Source organism: Coregonus lavaretus (assembly GCF_964263955.1).
Source record: "Coregonus lavaretus genome assembly, chromosome: 38".
In the NCBI taxonomy this organism is placed as follows: domain Eukaryota; kingdom Metazoa; phylum Chordata; class Actinopteri; order Salmoniformes; family Salmonidae; genus Coregonus; species Coregonus lavaretus.
Window position 1 is genome coordinate 7,603,429 of NC_140025.1, and position 18,966 is coordinate 7,622,394.

General features: G+C 45.1%; 1 protein-coding gene across 1 annotated transcript in view; it reads right to left on the bottom strand.

The window, feature by feature from the left end:
- Window positions 1-402: 402 nt before the first annotated feature.
- The window catches only part of LOC311112185 (low-density lipoprotein receptor-related protein 1B-like), a 177,102-nt gene continuing 158,538 nt past the window's right edge, over window positions 403-18,966 (bottom strand). The window contains exons 76-90 of the mRNA XM_084155198.1: window positions 16,815-17,038; window positions 16,517-16,623; window positions 16,173-16,289; window positions 14,506-14,679; window positions 13,597-13,722; window positions 12,540-12,704; window positions 10,408-10,569; window positions 9,890-10,064; window positions 9,693-9,797; window positions 7,981-8,094; window positions 6,773-6,849; window positions 5,795-5,885; window positions 5,309-5,459; window positions 4,966-5,061; window positions 403-1,120 (exon numbers count right to left, since the gene is read on the bottom strand). Of these exons, the coding sequence (XP_084011324.1) occupies window positions 977-1,120; window positions 4,966-5,061; window positions 5,309-5,459; window positions 5,795-5,885; window positions 6,773-6,849; window positions 7,981-8,094; window positions 9,693-9,797; window positions 9,890-10,064; window positions 10,408-10,569; window positions 12,540-12,704; window positions 13,597-13,722; window positions 14,506-14,679; window positions 16,173-16,289; window positions 16,517-16,623; window positions 16,815-17,038 (2,028 nt within the window). The 3' untranslated portion in view covers window positions 403-976. The remainder of the gene's footprint in view (window positions 1,121-4,965; window positions 5,062-5,308; window positions 5,460-5,794; window positions 5,886-6,772; window positions 6,850-7,980; window positions 8,095-9,692; window positions 9,798-9,889; window positions 10,065-10,407; window positions 10,570-12,539; window positions 12,705-13,596; window positions 13,723-14,505; window positions 14,680-16,172; window positions 16,290-16,516; window positions 16,624-16,814; window positions 17,039-18,966) is intronic.

Sequence of the window (18,966 nt, forward strand, 5' to 3'; positions counted from 1 at the left end):
TGGTCATGGAAACATATCCCAAAATGTGATCATGTACAACAGTTTCCTGGTTTTGGTGCTGTGGTTTAACTGAGAAAAATGTGAAATTTGCAAGAATGCAGTGAAGCAAAACAATTTAGGGGACATACAGTGCCCCCTACTGACCCAACAATTACCACCCCCAAAGACAATCAACAGGTAAAGGAACAGTCCTGGCACTGATGCTATTGTTCTAACGATTAACTTAGCCTTAAGAAGCTTTTGGGTAACCGGGCCCAGACATGTTCACTCAGTTGCAATGTTTTTGAGTCTGAGCAAAATGTTCCTGTTTGCAATCACGTTGGGGAACTCTGATATAATACATTTTTATATAAAAAACAGCAACACAATATATAGATATAGATATATATATATGAGTCGTAGTGTATTTGAAAGGTCAAGAAACCCCCCATTTATTACATATCGATGTACTGTACAGTTTTGTATAAAAGTACTACACGTAATATCTTGTCAGAAAATACAAGCCAAACTGGACATATATAAATCATATATAAAATTATAAAACTTTTGTTACATCTTTTATCGTCATTTGAGAAGGTAAATACTCAACGTATACATGAACGTAGGCTGGGACACCATAGTACACTTTTTTTTGTCCTATCAGAAAATATCTTTGCAACAACTCATCCTCCTTGCAACACATTGATTAGCGATTGATTAGCGATCAGTTGGTAACAGTTGCAAGCTCAAAGCATCAAAGCAGGGTCTACTTTAGTTGAAGGAAACCGTTGAAGGGAAGGTCATTTTTAGGTGCTGTTTATCGGTGCAATGCAAAAGATACACATCACAGTGTTGCCTTATGATGCCTCAGACATAACATGAAAACAACAGAAAGTTGTGCTGTGATATGGACATATAAAAAATCCTTCTTTTCATTTTGTACATTTATACAGCTCATATAAAATATACCGATAGCATACAGTAAAAGCGGGCTAGGCTATGCAACTGTCTCTCGTATAGTTGCCTCCAGTTTCTTTGGGAGTAGCGCTCTTCTCTCTTCAATATTGATGACGGGCTTCCGACAGTTCTGTCCCTGATCAAGGTATAACTTGGCGTATACTGGGTTGGAGTAGTTTATGGCCTGGAAAAAAAGCACAATAACCAAAGGAGAGTATTACTTTTACACTAAACATGGCCAGGATGCGCTAATAACCATTTCATTGGCCTACATTATTGTCACGTTCGTCGTAAGGAATAGACCAAGGCGCAGCGTGATGAACGAACATGGTTAAACTTTATTATCTTTAGTGATAATAGACCACAATAACCAAAACAAGAAACGACTCGTGAAGTCCACGGTAACAATGACCAACACGGAACAAAAACCCACAAACACAAAGGGAAAACAGACAGTTTAAATATGGCTCCCAATCAGAGACAACCAACGACAGCTGACACTCGTTGCCTCTGATTGGGAGTCACTCTAGCCAACATAGAAATAAACACAACAGAATGAACACACCCTGGCTCAACATATAGAGTCCCAGAGCCAGGGTGTGACAGTACCCCCCCCCCCTAAAGGCGCGGACTGCGACCGCGCCTCAACTTGAACAAAACAGGGGAGGGCTGGGTGGGCATACCTCCTCGGCGGCGGTTCTGGCTCCGGCCTTGCCCACCACCCTCCAATAAACCCCCCATAGCGCCCCTGGTCCAGTCTGGACCCGCTGGCTGGAGCTGAACTGGACTTAGCAGGAGCGGTTAGCTTCAGCTCCATAGTGGAGCAGTTGACCGGTACCTTACCAGGCACCGGTGACCCAGGCACGGGTTGTGCTGGACTGACGACGCGCACCCCTGGCTTGGTGCGTGGAGGAGGAACGGGCCTTACCAGGCTGACGACGCGCACCCCTGGCCTGGTGCGTGGAGGAGGAACGGGCCTTACCAGGCTGACGACTCGCACCCCTGGCTTGGTGCGTGGAGGAGGAACGGGCCTTACCAGGCTGACGACTCGCACCCCTGGCTTGGTGCGTGGATGAGGGACGGGCCTTACCAGGCTGACGACTCGCACCCCTGGCTTGGTGCGTGGAGGAGGAACGGGCCTTACCAGGCTGACGTCTCGCACCCCTGGCTTAGTGCGAGTGGCAGGAACAGGCCGGGCCGGGCTGGCGACGCGCACCGTATACTTGGTGCGAGTGGCAGGAACAGGCCGGGCCGGGCTGGCGACGCGCACCGTATACTTGGTGCGAGTGGCAGGAACAGGCCGGGCCGGGCTGGCGACGCGCACCGTAGACTTGGTGCGTGGAGCAGGGACAGGCCGGGCCGGGCTGGCGACGCGCACCGTAGACTTGGTGCGTGGAGCAGGGACAGGCCGGGCCGGGCTGGCGACGCGCACCGTATACTTGGTGCGAGTGGCAGGAACAGGCCGGGCCGGGCTGGCGACGCGCACCGTATACTTGGTGCGAGTGGCAGGAACAGGCCGGGCCGGGCTGGCGACGCGCACCGTAGACTTGGTGCGTGGAGCAGGGACAGGCCGGGCCGGGCTGGCGACGCGCACCGTAGACTTGGTGCGTGGAGCAGGGACAGGCCGGACTGGGCTGGCGACGCACCCCGTAGGCTTGGTGCGTGGAGCAGGGACAGGCCGAACCGGGCTGTGGAGACGGATAGGAGACCTGGAGTGAAGAGCGGCCACAACCCGTCCTGGCTGAATGCCTACCCTCACACACTCTGTGTGAGGCATCCGCACAGGACGTACAGGGCGGTGTACCCGTAACCTGGTGGCCTTCTGAATCCGCCCCTTTTCTGCCTCCGTCAGCCCCGTCGTCCATGCCGTGTGCCCCCCCTAAAAAATTTCTGGGGTTGCCTCTCGCCTGTCCGACGTTAACACTGCTGACGCCACTGCTCCTCTTTCGCCAGGGCCTCTCCCGGCGCTTCCTCCCATGTCCAGTCCAAGTTCTGCCCCGGGACACGCTGCTTGGTCCTTACTTGGTGGGTTTTTCTGTCACGATCGTCGTAGGGAATAGACCAAGGCGCAGCGTGATGAACGAACATGTTTAAACTTGATTATCTTTAGTGATAATAGACCACAATAAACAAAACAAGAAACGACTCGTGAAGTCCACGGTAACAATGACCAACACGGAACAAAAACCCACAAACACAAAGGGAAAACAGACAGTTTAAATATGGCTCCCAATCAGAGACAACCAACGACAGCTGACACTCGTTGCCTCTGATTGGGAGTCACTCTAGCCAACATAGAAATAAACACAACAGAATGAACACACCCTGGCTCAACATATAGAGTCCCAGAGCCAGGGTGTGACAATTATATAAAATTAGATTAGATTCATTAGTTATTAAAGTCTCTCGTATCTTTCAGACGCCCAGCCTATATGGGTATATACAACAATTAACAGTGTTAATATGATCAAGTATTTTGCAGCACGTCCAGAGCCTATTGTTGCTTAACAAGCAAGACAAGGACACTGTCACTGACATCCAACCAGGTGACTGTAGACAAGCTCTAGCCATGGGGAACACCAGCAGATGGTTTCTTTCAATTATAACCCCATCCACGACCCATTTCAATGCCCTGGCTGAGGGAAGGAGGTTCTCACCCAAGATTTGACGGTACATGGCCCCGTCCATCGTCCCTTTGATGCGGTGAAGTTGTCCTGTCCCCTTAGCAGAAAAACACCCCCAAAGCATAATGTTTCCACCTCCATGTTTGACGGTGGGGATGGTGTTCTTGGGGTCATAGGCAGCATTCCTCCTCCTCCAAACACGGCGGGTTGAGTTGATGCCAAAGAGCTCGATTTTGGTCTCATCTGACCACAACACTTTCACCCAGTTCTCCTCTGAATCATTCAGATGTTCATTGGCAAACTTCAGACGGCCCTGTATATGTGCTTTCTTGAGCAGGGGGACCTTGCGGGCGCTGCATGATTTCAGTCCTTCACGGCGTAGTGTGTTACCAATTGTTTTCTTGGTGACTATGGTCCCAGGTGCCTTGAGATCATTGACAAGATCCTCCCGTGTAGTTCTGGGCTGATTCCTCACCGTTCTCATGATCATTGTAACTCCACGAGGTGAGATCTTGCATGGAGCCCCAGGCAGAGGGAGATTGACAGTTATTTTGTGTTTCTTCCATTTGCGAATAATCGCACCAACTGTTGTCACCTTCTCACCAAGCTGCTTGGCGATTGTCTTGTAGCCCATTCCAGCCTTGTGTAGGTCTACTATTATTTATTATTATTATTATCATTATTATTATTATTATTACAATCTTGTCCCTGACATCCTTGGAGAGCTCTTTGGTCTTGGCCATGGTGGAGAGTTTGGAATCTGATTGATAGATTGCTTCTGTGGACAGGTGTCTTTTATATAGGTAACAAGCTGAGATTAGGAGCACTCCCTTTAAGAGTGTGCTCCTAATCTTAGCTCGTTACCTGTATAAAAGACACCTGGGAGACAGAAATCTTTCTGATTGAGAGTGGGTCAAATACTTATTTCCCTCATTAAAATGCAAATCAATTTATAACATATTTGTCATGCGTTTTTCTGGATTTTGTTGTTATTATTCTGTCTCTCACTGTTCAAATAAACCTACCATTAAAATTATAGGCTGATCATTTCTTTGTCAGTGGGCAAACGTACAAAATCAGCAGGGGATCAAATACTTTTTTCCCTCACTGTATATTTTTACTGCTCTAATTACGTTGGTAACCAGTTTATAATAGCAATAAGGCACCTCGAGGGGCCATATACCACACCCCATCGGGCATTATTGCTTAATTATAACACTTATTACACACATTCTTGAGGAAGCCTTTACCGTAGCTTTCATGAATACAACATGAGATCCTGCATTGTCTCATAAACCCCACAATGACCCCAATGGCCTTGGCTTTGTATCAATATACAGTAGCCTTTTATACAGCACTAGCATAATCTCTCCCAGAGAGGACAGTAAGTTCACAGGGAGTTTACCTGTCCAGGAAGGATCTCCTTGGGGAGATGATGAACTCCTTCAGGGTGAACTGACAGAGTGTGCAGGTGACTGGACCTCACACCAACACACCAACCCTACAACACCCAATGTCAACATAAACATCACACACCAATCCTACAACACATAATCATTACAGTTTTACCTTCCAGAATAGAATAGAGTAGATATTTCTCTATTGGCAACGTACCAATATCCACACTGGCATACCACTGAATCAATGTATTGGGCATGCGTTCTAAGTAGTACGCTAGTGTGGGTATTGCGTAGCCCTTGTTAGTAACTCAGGGAAAAGGGAGGATACAGGAGTAAGTGTTTCCAAACCTTATGTGGGTCCAGGGTGAAGCTTGGCTGAAGGTGATTCCCAGCATCAGCGTGATTGTCGTGGTCTACCTCATACATGTTGTATGAGGGGTTACCGATCTCTACGTTTATCCCACCATTCGCCATGGGCTGCCGCTGGACTATTTTCCCCCTGTAGATCATAACATTGATGAGGTTAAAAGAGCATTACAAACCTTCATGATTGCTTCCTACGATTAGCATGACCATTAATCACACAACAGGGGCGGCAGGTAGCTTAGTGGTTAAGAGCGTTGTGCCAGTAACCGAAAGGTCGCTGGTTCTAATCCCCGAGCAGACTAGGTGAAAAATCTGTCGATGTGCCCTTGAGCAAGGCACTTAACCCTAATTCCTCCTGTAAGTCGCTCTGGATAAGAGCGTCTGCTAAATGACTTAAATGTAAAATGTATGTAATATGAAGTGACTGGGCATCTTTTGTAATCTGTCTACTTAGAAGTAAAGACATACCTTTGCTTCCTCTTACATATGAAAACCCCCAAGGCCATGGTAGTGATGAGAATCACCAGCAGAACCAGTGGGACAATGATGGCCATGCTTCCTGTAACACACAGATCAAACTATTAGAGTTAAACATATTCAATACGTAACGTACTTCCCTCCTCTCTGTAGTGAAACAATACAATATGTTAACGTTCCAAAAAGCTTCAGGGGGTGGAAAAATGTATTTCTTCAAAGTTCTAACAAGGTTCTTCATATGGGGACTGAATTTATATGACTCTGCTAAAGTTAAAGTCAGTCTATGGGGGTAAAAGGCTCAGTCTGCACAGTTAGGCCCTGAGAGCAATACACAGTGAAATGTCAGACTACAATCACTGGGAGGGTAGGGTGGTTCAAAGAGTCTGAAAAGGTCTCCAAAACCCAGACAATAGCACTTTTAGAACTGAAAATAGACCGTATTTTTCTTGTAGGATTGTGTGTCTATGTTTGTGTGTGTGTGTACAGATGTAGGATCTTAATTTGAGCCAGTTTGCTACAGCAGGAAAATAATCCTGCAGCAACAGGAAATGTGAATTAATATATGGATTATAATGAATGGACATTTTTGTAGGGGTTGATACATTTTCCATAAGGGCAAATCAAATCTGAATTTTCAAAGTGTACATTACAAATTTTAGAATCCTTTTAAAAACTCAAATACACTACAATTTTGCAAATTCTAAGCAACAAAATAGTGATCCAATTAAGATCTTACATTTATCTATATGTTTGTTTGTGTTTGTGTGTGTATGTGTGTTTGGGAGAGAGAGAGCGAGAGAGCAAGCGAGAGAGAGAGAGAGAGAGAGAGAGAGAGAGAGAGAGAGAGAGAGAGAGAGAGAGAGAGAGCAAGCGAGAGAGAGAGAGAGAGAGAGAGAGAGAGAGAGAGAGAGCGAGAGAGAGCTAAAGAGAGAGAGAGTCTCTTTAACACTCTTTCTACTAACTACTCACCCCCGCTGATGTTGCCAGACAGACTGTTCTTGGGGGCAGGTCTCTCACACTGTGTACCTGACCAATCAGCTGGACACCTAAAAAAAGTCACAATGAGTATGAATAGCTGTCTGCTGGTCAAACCAAGTCTCTTTAACAAGAAGGCTATAGCGTACACACACACACCACAGGAGGTTGGTGGCACCTTAATTAGGGAGAACGTGCTCGTGGTAATGACTGGAGCGGAATTGGTGGAATGGTATCAAATACATCAAACACATGGTTTCCAGGTATTTGATGCCATTCCATTTGCGCCGTTCTGGCCATTATTATGAGCCGTTCTCCCCTCAGCCGTCTCCTGTGACACGCACATCTCCTCATTTGGTAAAGTCTCAGGGAACATGCATGCATAATTCATTCCCTCATTGAGTTAAAGAAAAGAAGCAGAATCTCACCTCAGAGTCTGCACCCCAAATGGCACCCTATTTCCTGTATTTTGCACTACGTTTGACCAGGGCCAATAGGGGCCCATAGGAATCTGGTCAAAAGTGGTGCACTATGTAGGGAATAGGGTGCCATATGGGACGCATCAAGGTTTGGATGTAATCCAGAGACAGTGATCCATTACTAGTTCTCTCTTCCCCCTCCCTCGCCCAGAGGATAGGAAAACATGCAATTACATTACATGTAATCTGACAAGGGTGACCTGATGAAATGATATTAGCTGATTTTAAATAGACTGTAAGCAGCATTTAATCAAAGTTTCATTAGAGGGACTGTGGCTCGCTGCAGGTACCACATGAATCATAGTCCTGAAGGGAATGACAGCTTGTAGCTGACCTATATAATCACACCATTTGTTGCTTAGGAATATGCTTGGCTGCAGAAAACGGTTCTCTAGCACTTAGAGACTGGGTTATTATCCTGTTTTCACAAAATGTATTGAGAGGCTAGTGCAAAGAGAGAAACGTAAGGTGTGTTTGTGCTGTGAATGAGGGGACTAGGAACATGTCAAATGTGTTGGTTCTATTGTACAATATGTTAGACAAACAGACAGACAGAGGTACTGGTGAGAGTCTGAGTGGGGGAGTGATGTGCAGAGTGGGATGCTGCTGGAAAGTGAGACAGTGGGCTGGTCTCGGAAATGGCAGGAGAGGAGGAGGGAAGGAGATGAGGAGAGGAGGAAGGGGGGAGGATGGGAAGAGAGGAGGGGTAAAAGTCAGACCTACTTGCACTGGGGATTGTTTAAGGCAGTTAATGTGCAAATCCCTTTATTCTGACAGTAGTTATCACAGGGGTTGGCCCGCTGGTCACAGCGCTGGTTCAAGAACCCAGGCGTGCAGCTGCAGCAAAGAGGAATTATAGCCACATAAACTGATCATATATGGAGGAATACAGAGACAAAGTCTGCGTCTGAAATGGCACCCTATTCCCTATAAAGTGCACTACTTTTGACCAGGGCCCACATAAGGAATAGGGTGCCATTTTGGACGCACAGATCAAAGACGATAGTGCACAACACATTCTCACAGTCCACCAGCTCGGGCCATTGGATGACACGAAGTATGAAACCGAACAGATGAAGCTAGGCCCTATTCCATCCTAGTGTTTCCATAGGATGTGTGTGTGTTCAGGTGAGAAAGCAAAGCATTACGGCAAGCAATCCATCCAATGTCACGCCAAGTGGGAGCAAAATAAGTTCAACTGCAGGAATAGCCTACAGATTGTTGTTTGAGATCTATAGCATGACACATATATCCCTCTAGGTATGTCTTTCTTCCTCACCAACAACCCAATACAACAAGCAATCAGATGACATAAAAATAAAAGCATTAAAAAAACATAAACACATTTTCCCACATGGGAAACCGCTCATTCAAAGCTGTAGTATCTGAGGCAATGGTATCTAACAGTATCTAGGCATACTCTTTAAAGCTAGAATCCTTAATTGAAACAATAACAAAGCACCCACCCCACCTCTGTTTTGGTAATAGGCTGAGGGATGGGCCTGGAGAAATGTAACCACTCTCAAATTGATAGACAGAGCTATGGATGCAAGGGCGGACCGTCCATGATATCACAATTATAGTTTAACAATGTTTTAAGGATATACAGTGTTTGTTGACATTTACATTGTTTACAAACATTGGAGTAAAATAAGATTATATTTTGGGTTGATGGGGTATGACACTTGAACTAAGCTCATGAGGCATTTGTAAGTTATATTCTTCAAGAATCAATTGGTATATATAATTAATTTGGCTATAAAGACTGAAACACTTGTACAATACAGTATATGATTAATTCCAAAAGTCCAAATATTGATGATGCAACTAATGGTTCTAGCTTGGGGCTCCACAAAGGGAGGTACATAGAAGATCAACTTTGAAAAGCCTCTTGTGAGTGATGCAAGCCCATGAAACAAACACAACCAAAAGCCTCTGTATACTTTAATATGGTATATCATATAATCTGCAAGAGAAAATGGAAAACTGAAACCGTTTTATCTTGGAAAAACGTGGAAATAAGCCACCTCAGTGTGAGACCTCATTGTTTTCTACTACGTTCCCATCTTAGTATCCTGGGTCTAATACAGTCTCTAGTACAGTCCCTGCTCTGTCTCTCACAGCAAAACCACAAAACCACTTTCAATACCACTCATTGTATCAGTGCTGTGTGAGATACAACAAAGCAGAATGAAGAGAAATACAATGGCTGCGTTTACACAGGCAGCCCAATTCTGATCTTTTGCCACTAATTGGTCTTTTGACCAATCAGATCAGATCTTTTGCCAATAATTCAGCTAAATATCAGAATTGGGCTGCCTGTGTAAACACAGTCAAAGAGATGTACAGTACTTTGATGAGAAAACTGATGATGACAACCTACTCAATTGAAAGCAATAGAATCAATAGAAATAATAACAATTGTGCTGACTCACTGGCAGAACGGCAGGCTGGTCTCAGGGTCCTGGTGACAGGTTCCTCCGTTGTAACAGTATCCATCACACAGCTGACAGGTGGCTGCCACTCTGCCGTTACTGCAGCTGTACAGAAATGAAGGGAATATGGCAATGACTTCATAAAGCATTTTAAGCATATTTATAATGCATTTATAACACCTTATGCATTTACTTACTTGCAGGACACGTTGTCTGTCTCCGGGTTGACAATACACGGTGCCCCTCGACACTGGAGACATCTGTCCACTTCACATTTCGCTCCCTCATATCTGGTTGAACACACACACTCCACGTGACCCTTGCTAGACAGGGTACAAGCCTTCGAATTGGTGCAGTAGTGATGGCAGATATCTGGAACCAAGATGGAGAAAAACAAGTTTATTTATTTCATGTGTTACATTCCACTGTATCAATCAGTGCAAAATCAATTTGTTCAGCCCTTGAAACTGAGCCGTTGCAAGCAAACAAGCATATTTTGAAGTGATTTTCCTATCAAACTTATTTTAAACCACCAGAGAGAGGGTGGAGGAGACTAACAAAATATTCCAACTGATCTTTATTGTTGAGGTAAATGTGGAAACCACAAACCCCTCTCTTCTCATTGCGGAGACTGAACATAATATGAAATATTGATCGATTGCTTGTCCTAAAACAGGCCAATCTTAGTGTGTGTGTGTGTGTGTGTCTGACTCACGGTAGAGACAACGCTCCCCAGTGTACTCGGCCATACAGCGACACACTGGCTGGTTCCCCCTGCTGACGTCACAGGTGCCCCCATTCAGACAGTAGTTATCGCATACCCTTCTCTCACAGACCGGCCCTGTGAACCCCACAGCACAACGACATGTAGGCCTCCCTGAGAGAGATCGAGAGAGAGAGAGGGAGGGAGAGAGAGGGAGGGAGAGATCGAGAGAGAGAGAGGGACAGAGAGAAAGAGCGAGAGAGGAAGGGAGAGAGATAAAGGGGGAGAGAGAAGGGGGAGGAGGGAGGAAGAGAGAGAGAGAGAGAGAGAGAGAGAGAGAGAGAGAGAGAGAGAGAGAGAGAGAGAGAGAGAGGTCAGGGGGAGAAAAATGTAGTTTGATATATTTGACATTCTATTGAAATTGGCTCAAAATTGTGTAGCACAAATCAATATAATCACAAGCATTTCCACTGTCCAACAGTCATAATGGAAAAGCAAGCAAACACAAGGCAGATGTGATTTCTCTCACATTTCAGATATTCAAAACCAATTCCCATCCAAATAGACACAAACACACACACACACACACACACACACAAAGGTGATGCCCACAAAGAGACCCCCAAGGTCCAATGTTTTCTAAACAGCCATGTCTATTTGCACTGGAAGGATTTCAACTAGTTTCACACTGGTCCTATGACCGCTTGGAAAGCTTACATCTGAAATACAACATCTGCTGCCTGCTCCTGACTGGGATGAATAGAAACTAACTGTGTGTGTGCCCGCGCGCGTGTGTGTGTTTGTATGTGTGTGTGTCTGAAGTTCTTTCTCCTGCTGTTCCATCCCATCTGTCAGCTAAGGGGTAAGGTGTTATTGATGTCGCCATGCCAACACTAACATTTAACTGTTATTTCACACATTAATATTTGACCATCCCATTTCCTCGCTTCAAACTCCTCCCAAATATTTCCTCGGAAGAGAAAGAAAAGAGAAAAGCTTGATCCATGCCATTTATTTATATCTCCACTCTCAATTATTTATTTTGAAGAGAAAAAATAAATCCCTTGCTATGCATTTACTGTAACGGAACAGGGGACCTGGACTTTGGGGACTTTAATGTGTTTTAACAACTGTTAAAAAATGGATAGCAATGCCGCACATAAAGCGTGTCTTGCATATTCATGGTGGTACTGTAGACGTATTCGCTAATGCAATACCAAAGTGGGGCCATACTGTCACGCCCTGGCCTTGAGAGGCCGGTTGTCTTTAGTTGGTTTGGTCAGGGCGTGAGTATCTATGTTAGAATTTCTATGTTTAGTTTCTAGTTTTCTATTTCTATGTCTGGCCGGGTATGATTCCCAATCAGAGGCAGCTGTCGCTCATTGTCTCTGATTGGGGATCATACTTAGGTAGCCCATTGCCTACTGTGTATTGTGGGATCTTGTTCCTGTTAGGCTGGTGTGTGTATAGCCCTTTGGACTTCACGTTACGTTGTTTCTTGTTTTGTTGAGTGTTTATTTAGTTAAACATGTACGCTTTTCACGCTGCACCTTGGTCCGACCCGTCTCTCAACGTTCGTGACACATACACACTGTATTTTCAGATGCATCTATAGCTTATATCTCTCAAGGGTAGTCAAACTAAGGGATTTTCACTGCACTTTCCTATGGCTCCCTGACAATCAATGACTACATAGAGCAGGAGTGTCAAACTCATTCCATGGAGGGCCGAGTGTCTGCTGGTTTGAGTTATTTCCTTTACATTAGTGTCCAATTAAGATCTATACAACCAGGTGTGGGGAGTTCCTAACTAATCAGTGACCTTAATTGATCCATCTAGTACAAGGGAGGAGTGAAAACCCACAGACACTCTGCCCTCCATGGAATAACATTTGACACGCGACGTAGAGCGATAGTTATTTAGAAGCAGATTATCAATCATGAAGCCAGAAGTTGTCACAGCAGAACTGGCATCTGTGGGCAAGATCTCATTGGTTGACAGGACAGGGGCCTTGGTCCCAACCAGGTCCCAAACCTCATTTCCCATAGTCATGGATGGATGAGCGCCCTCTCCTGTCCTGGAGGTCCCAGAGGAAGAGCAGGGAGCACACACACACACACACACACATAGCAGAAGGGGCTTACCTATGGAAGAGCCTGAGCATGTGCCCCCGTTCTGACAGTAGTCTTTACAGTGGTTGACTTCACAGCGCTCCCCGGAGAAATTTGGCCAGCAGTAACATCGCAGCTCCCCCTTCTCGTTGGTGATGCATCGTCCTCCATTGTCGCAGGCGGGGCGACACAGCTCTCCTGAAAGCAAATAATGTAGGCCCACGTGTTAAGAGTAAAACCATGGCAACCTTGACCTGCTCCCATTAATATCTAACGAGGGGATTAACCCAACTTTCTAAAAGGCTGGAACTCAAATGGGCTGTCCTGACTATTCTATGCACGACTGCTTGCACGGTACCTTCACTTTCACTCCAATTTACTCAGCATATGAAAGATCCAGTCTCAGTTGGATGTGGATCAAATGAAAGTATTGCAGGTTGACAGGCAGATCAGGCCTACTGTACTGAGATGTTAGTGTCCCTGCAGCCTACTGTACTGAGATGTCAGTGTCCCTGCAGCCTACTGTACTGGGATGTCAGTGTCCCTGCAGCCAACTGTACTGAGATGTCAGTGTCCCTGCAGCCTACTGTACTGAGATGTCAGTGTCCCTGCAGCCTACTGTACTGAGATGTTAGTGTCCCTGCAGCCTACTGTACTGAGATGTCAGTGTCCCTGCAGCCTACTGTACTGAGATGTCAGTGTCCCTGCAGCCTACTGTACTGAGATGTCAGTGTCCCTGCAGCCTACTGTACTGAGATGTCAGTGTCCCTGCAGCCTACTGTACTGAGATGTCAGTGTCCCTGCAGTCTACTGTACTGAGATGTCAGTGTCCCTGCAGCCTACTGTACTGAGATGTCAGTGTCCCTGCAGCCTACTGTACTGAGATGTCAGTGTCCCTGCAGTCTACTGTACTGAGATGTCAGTGTCCCTGCAGCCTACTGTACTGAGATGTCAGTGTCCCTTTAGCCTACTGTACTGAGATGTCAGTGTCCCTGCAGTCTACTGTACTGAGATGTCAGTGTCCCTGCTCATTGAATAGCTGGTTGACAGTTAGGCCTACTGTACCCAACACATTGGTGTCCTACTGTACCTGATGTGTTGGTGTCCCTGCAGGTCCTGTTTATTAGCGTGGTCCCCTCAGGACAGAAACAGCTGGCTCCGGCAGGGTTGAGCAGACACAGGAAGTCACAGCCCATCCTCAGGCACGGATTGGACACTGACACAACCAATGGGACAAAGGTTAGAAAGCAGGGTCTGTGAGTTTGTAGAGTGTAGTACGTAGAAGACTGTGCACTGTAGCACTGTTGTTGAGTGGACCTGGTTGGTTGCAGTTAGTGTATTCTGTGCATTTGACATTATGTAACACAGACAAAATAATGAATATCAAGATGACACACTAAGAGAAAATCATGTTCTGTCATAATGAAAGGCTCAAACTTTTCAAAGACCTTAAGTATTGTATGGTAGAAGAGCAATCAAACATAACATGAGACACTATTATGTTGTGTACAGCAGCATTAAATCAAACATGAGATCCTTTTTATTGTGTTTAACTGAGAGAGAATAACAGTGTGAACCTCTGGGCTGGAGCTAAGGCTAATGATGCATCAGGGAGGGCTTCAACTGGCCCTTAAAAGTGGCATATAGAGGCGTCCAGTACAGTTCCCACCAAACAGATGACCACATTGTCATTCAACTCTCACAGAACACCCACAGAACCAGACCGACAGTAAACAAACAACTGCCAGCAGTCATTGGAGAGAGGGAATAGGAGAGGAAAGGGAGAGGGAGCCAGAGAGAGAGAGAGAGAGAGAGAGAGAGAGAGAGAGAGAGAGAGAGAGAGAGAGAGAGAGAGAGAGAGAGAGAGAGACGGACGGACGGACGGACGGACAGACAGACAGACAGACCGACAGAGTGAGAGAGAGAAAGAGAAAGAGAGAGACGGAAAGAAAGAGAATGGGGAAAGAGAAAGTGATTGTTAAGGTGATTGTTAGCCTACCATCTTGCTGTTTGAAGCGATGGAGGACCAAGATAATGGAGGGTCTCTCTACTCCCAGATGGAGCCGTTCCATTGGCTGTTTTCCGTACTTATGGACCCGGAAGACATCATTCCTCATCCCGATCCCATAGATATAGTCCTCAAAGATATCAATCCTTACAGGCTGGGAAAGACCTTGGGAGAGAACAAGTGGTAACAACTATAACACTAGACTAGTAAGGGAGAAAATGGGCCCCTCAATAATTAATCTGAATTCCAAATAATATCAAATAATATTTTGCAACATTTTCTATTGCTCTACCCTCCACCCTTGAAGGGATGAGCCGAGCGCATTTGATAACAATGACAAAAAGTTGAGGGAATGGACAATTAAAGAAGATGCAACCTGCAACGTAACCCTTTACACTCGTACCTGTATACGGGTTGAAAATGGCAGATATGGACACTGATAATCGCCTAAATTGGAACACAGTGGCTGTACAGTGACATGACATCAGAGCTCTGTATGGGTTTTGACTGACAACCGCTCTGAATCTGAGCACCGCATGCGACAGGAAGTTGCCCCATCCCTCCTGCTAATTGGGCAACTTTAGCACATTTTTGGCTGTCTGAGCGAGGGAAATGCTGTAAATTAAGATGACTCAATGTATTTTGAAAGATGGGATGTTGAGGATGATAAAAAAATACTGCTTTGATGTCATACAAGCAAGCCAAACACCTGTGAGTCCAAATGCGCGCTTCACATTTCCATATCATAAAACTCATTTAATATACAGTGTCAACGTTTATGATCACTATGTTTGATGTAGTTACAAGATGACATGGCGTTATACCCGTGTTGTCCTGAACAGAATGAGCCTATGTTTGTTGTATTGTGAAGCGAATTTGCCGCGGCACACGCATCTGAATGCACTCATGACTCCATTCTATGCGCACCAAAATTACGATCTGCTTCTCTGAATTGCCTTGTGAAAGCCTAACACTGTAAGATCGTATTTTATAATTTAGCTAGTTATGTTGGCAATAGAACAAGCTTTCAACCAACCATGCCCACCTGACTCAGATTGCGATGTATTTATTGGATTGCGTAAACAACAACAGTAATTGTGTAAAGGCGGGCATGCAGGGCTGTGTTCCAAACAAAACAACTACAAGTGTGCTTGCTCTAATTCCTCAACGGCACAGCTAGCAGAGCTAAAGAAAAAGTACCTTATAGTTGAATACGTTATTTGACTTCATTGAAATTACTTAGGAACTGTGCACACTTTGGAGAGGTGTGTGGCCACTTGGAGACACCAATTTTTGTCTTATGTTGCACCTACCCCAAACTTTACAATAATATTCTTGTTACTGAACGTATTCAGAGTATTTTCAGATTTCATTATCAACAAATGCGGCAAAAATGTCAAATGCACATCAAATCAACAGTGTAATGTTTGGATTCAGTCTTGTGTCAGGTAAACTGTTGTGTACTCACCTTTAGTCTAATCATTTTCCCATAATCTCCAAACTGTTCCCTTTTAATTGCTACCATGGTTATGCATATGCTTTCCATATTACTTCTGTAGGAAACATTTCAATTTTGCCCTATCCATATAGGCCAATTTCAATGAGTGTAAAGGGTTAAGGACATGCATGTCTTCTGTGTTAGTCTGTGCTTTGCTCACCATGTGTACTGCTCACCACCACCACAGAGTCCGATCCATCGAATCGAACGCTCCCAATCACAGACAACTCTGTATCAGCCCAGTACAAACGCTGGTTGAAATAATCAATGGCAAGTCCTGTGAAGATGTAAAATATATTATTCGCTCTATGTGAGCTGTTGTAAAGTGCAGCAAACTTTCCTTCTGACAGGTGCTGCATTCTATCAAAATGTATCACTCTACACTAAAATAAACCAGATATTGATTAGCAAATATACAAGTACACAGCTCCATACTTCCTGCTTATGGGTGCTTACTGAAGGTATTGTTCTATGTCACATGACCAGAAGTTCCAGAACACCTACCACTGGGTCTCCTGAGGTTCTTCTCCAGTAAGATTCTCCTCATAGACCCATCCATGGCAGCCTCCTCGATGTGGGAGTGGTCTCCTACCACTGTCCAGTACATCATCCTATAGGAAGTACAGGAAGTAAGTAAAGGAAGTATAGGTCATTTTTACAGGTATAAAGGACAGAGCAGAGGACCAGGCATAATCTGTTGTGTATCTGTCCAAAGAGAAAATATAGTCTAAAATGTGTCAATGTGATATGTGGTTGTTTTATCTAGCAACTAAAATGTAATTAATGTAAGGATTAATCTTACCCTCGAGCTGGGTTAACAGTGATAGAGTAAGGCTCCCCAGCGATGTCTGTGATGAGAAGAGAGCAGTTTGGCCCTCCCAGCTGGCCCACGTTGATGGAATATCTGAGCCTCCTCCAGTGGGCGTTGTAGTAGCTAAACCAGTGCATCCTAGAGTGGTCTGTCCAGTAGATGTTGCCAGTCACCCAATCTGCAGATATATCCCTGGGCCTTCTGAAGTCAGGACACTGCAGAAGAAGAATGTGTTTACACATTTACTGACGTGACTTTCATACTGCTTACCTGGAAATTGACTTAAAAACCTAGAGCACGTAGACACACACATTCTCTCTCTCCCTTTCTCTCTCTCTCTCTCTCTCTGTCAAAATACACTACTAGACCAAAAGTATGTGGACACCTGCTCGTCAAACATCTCATTCCAAAATCATGGGCATTAATATGGAGTTGGTCCCCCCTTTGCTGCTATAACAGCCTCATTCAGCCACAAGACCATTAGTGAGGTTGGGCACTGATGTTGGATAATTAGGCCTGGCTCGCAGTCAGCGTTCCAATTCATCCCAAAAGTGTTTGATGGGGTTGAGGTCAGGGCTCTGTGCAGGCCAGTTAAGTTCTTCCACACCGATCTCAACAAACCATTTATGTATGGACCTCGCTTTGTGCACGGGGGCATTGTCATGCTGAAACAGGAAAGGGCCTTCCCCATTCTGTTGTCACAAAGTTGGAAGCACAGAATCGTCTAGAATGTAATTGTATGCTGTAGCGTTACGATTTCCCTTCACTGGAACTAAGGGTCCTAGCCCAAACCATGAAAAACAGCCCCAGATCATTATTCCTCCTCCATCAAACTTTACAGTTGGCACTGTGCATTTGGGCAGGTAGCATTCTCCTGGCGTCCGCCAAACCCAGATTTGTCTGTCGGACTGCCAGATGGTGAAGCGTGATTCATCACTCCAGAGAATGCGTTTCCACTGCTCCAGAGTCCAAAGGCGGCGAGCTTTACACCACTCCAGCCGATGCTTGGTATTGCGCATGGTGATCTTAGGCTTGTGTGTGGCTGCTCGGCCATGGAAACCCATTCCATGAAGCTCCCAACAAACAGTTATTGTGCTGATGTTGCTTTCAGAGGCAGTTAGTGAGTGTTGCAACCGAGGACATATTATTTTTTACGGGCTTCGCACTTCAGCACTCGGTGGTCCCGTTCTGTGAGCTCGTGTGGCCTACCACTTTGCGGCTGAGCAGTTGTTGCCCCTAGACGCTTCCACTTCACAATAACAGCACTTAAAGTTGACTGAGCAAGCTCTAGGAGGGCAGAAATTTGATGAACTGACTGGTTGGTGCCACATTGAAAGTCACTGAGCTCTTCAGTAAGGCCATTCTACTGCCAATGCTTGTCTATAGAGATTGCATGGCTGTCTGCTCGATTTTATACACCTGTCAGCAACTGGTGTGGCTGAAATAGCCGAATCCACTAATTTGAAGGGGTGTCCATATACTTTTGTCTATAATTTCAGTTCAAGTGACAAATCAGTGCCACAGTGCTCTTTGAAGTCACACAGTGTGGTCTTTGGGGGCTCCTGTGTTCTGTCCCCTTCCCTCCCTTTCCCAGGGCTCAAATCAAACCAATTAATGTCCGAGATATTGAGTGGCTGTTAGGTCCTGTTCTGTTCTATTCTGGTCTCATAGGGAGAGCAGTTAAATAGTTTAGAGATCCAGATGGAAACCAGTCACTGAGGAAATAGTCTCGCTTTGCTACACTCATGTCTGTCGTATGAGAGTATGGAACTTGGAATTGCTACCATCAAAACTAATTTAATATTTTCAAGGTTGCATTTTCAGGAGAAATAACTAAGAACTTCAGATATTTTCCTTACTTTAGTGATTTCCAAAAGGTGTTAATATGCAGTGTTGGGGGTAATACATAATCCGATTACTTTTACGAGTAATGGAGTAAAGTAACGTGTTACTTTTTAAAATTGGGTAATATTATTAGTTACTTGTCAACTAACACGTGTGTTACTTTCAGAATCTGTTTGCATGATCCGATCTTGACTTGTTTCCTCATTTAGTTTTCGAGCAAGCGGAGAAAGGCTGTTTGGAGAAATGTCAGGACAGCTGCCTCCATAAAAATGTATAGAGGGCACACCTCTGATCTTTG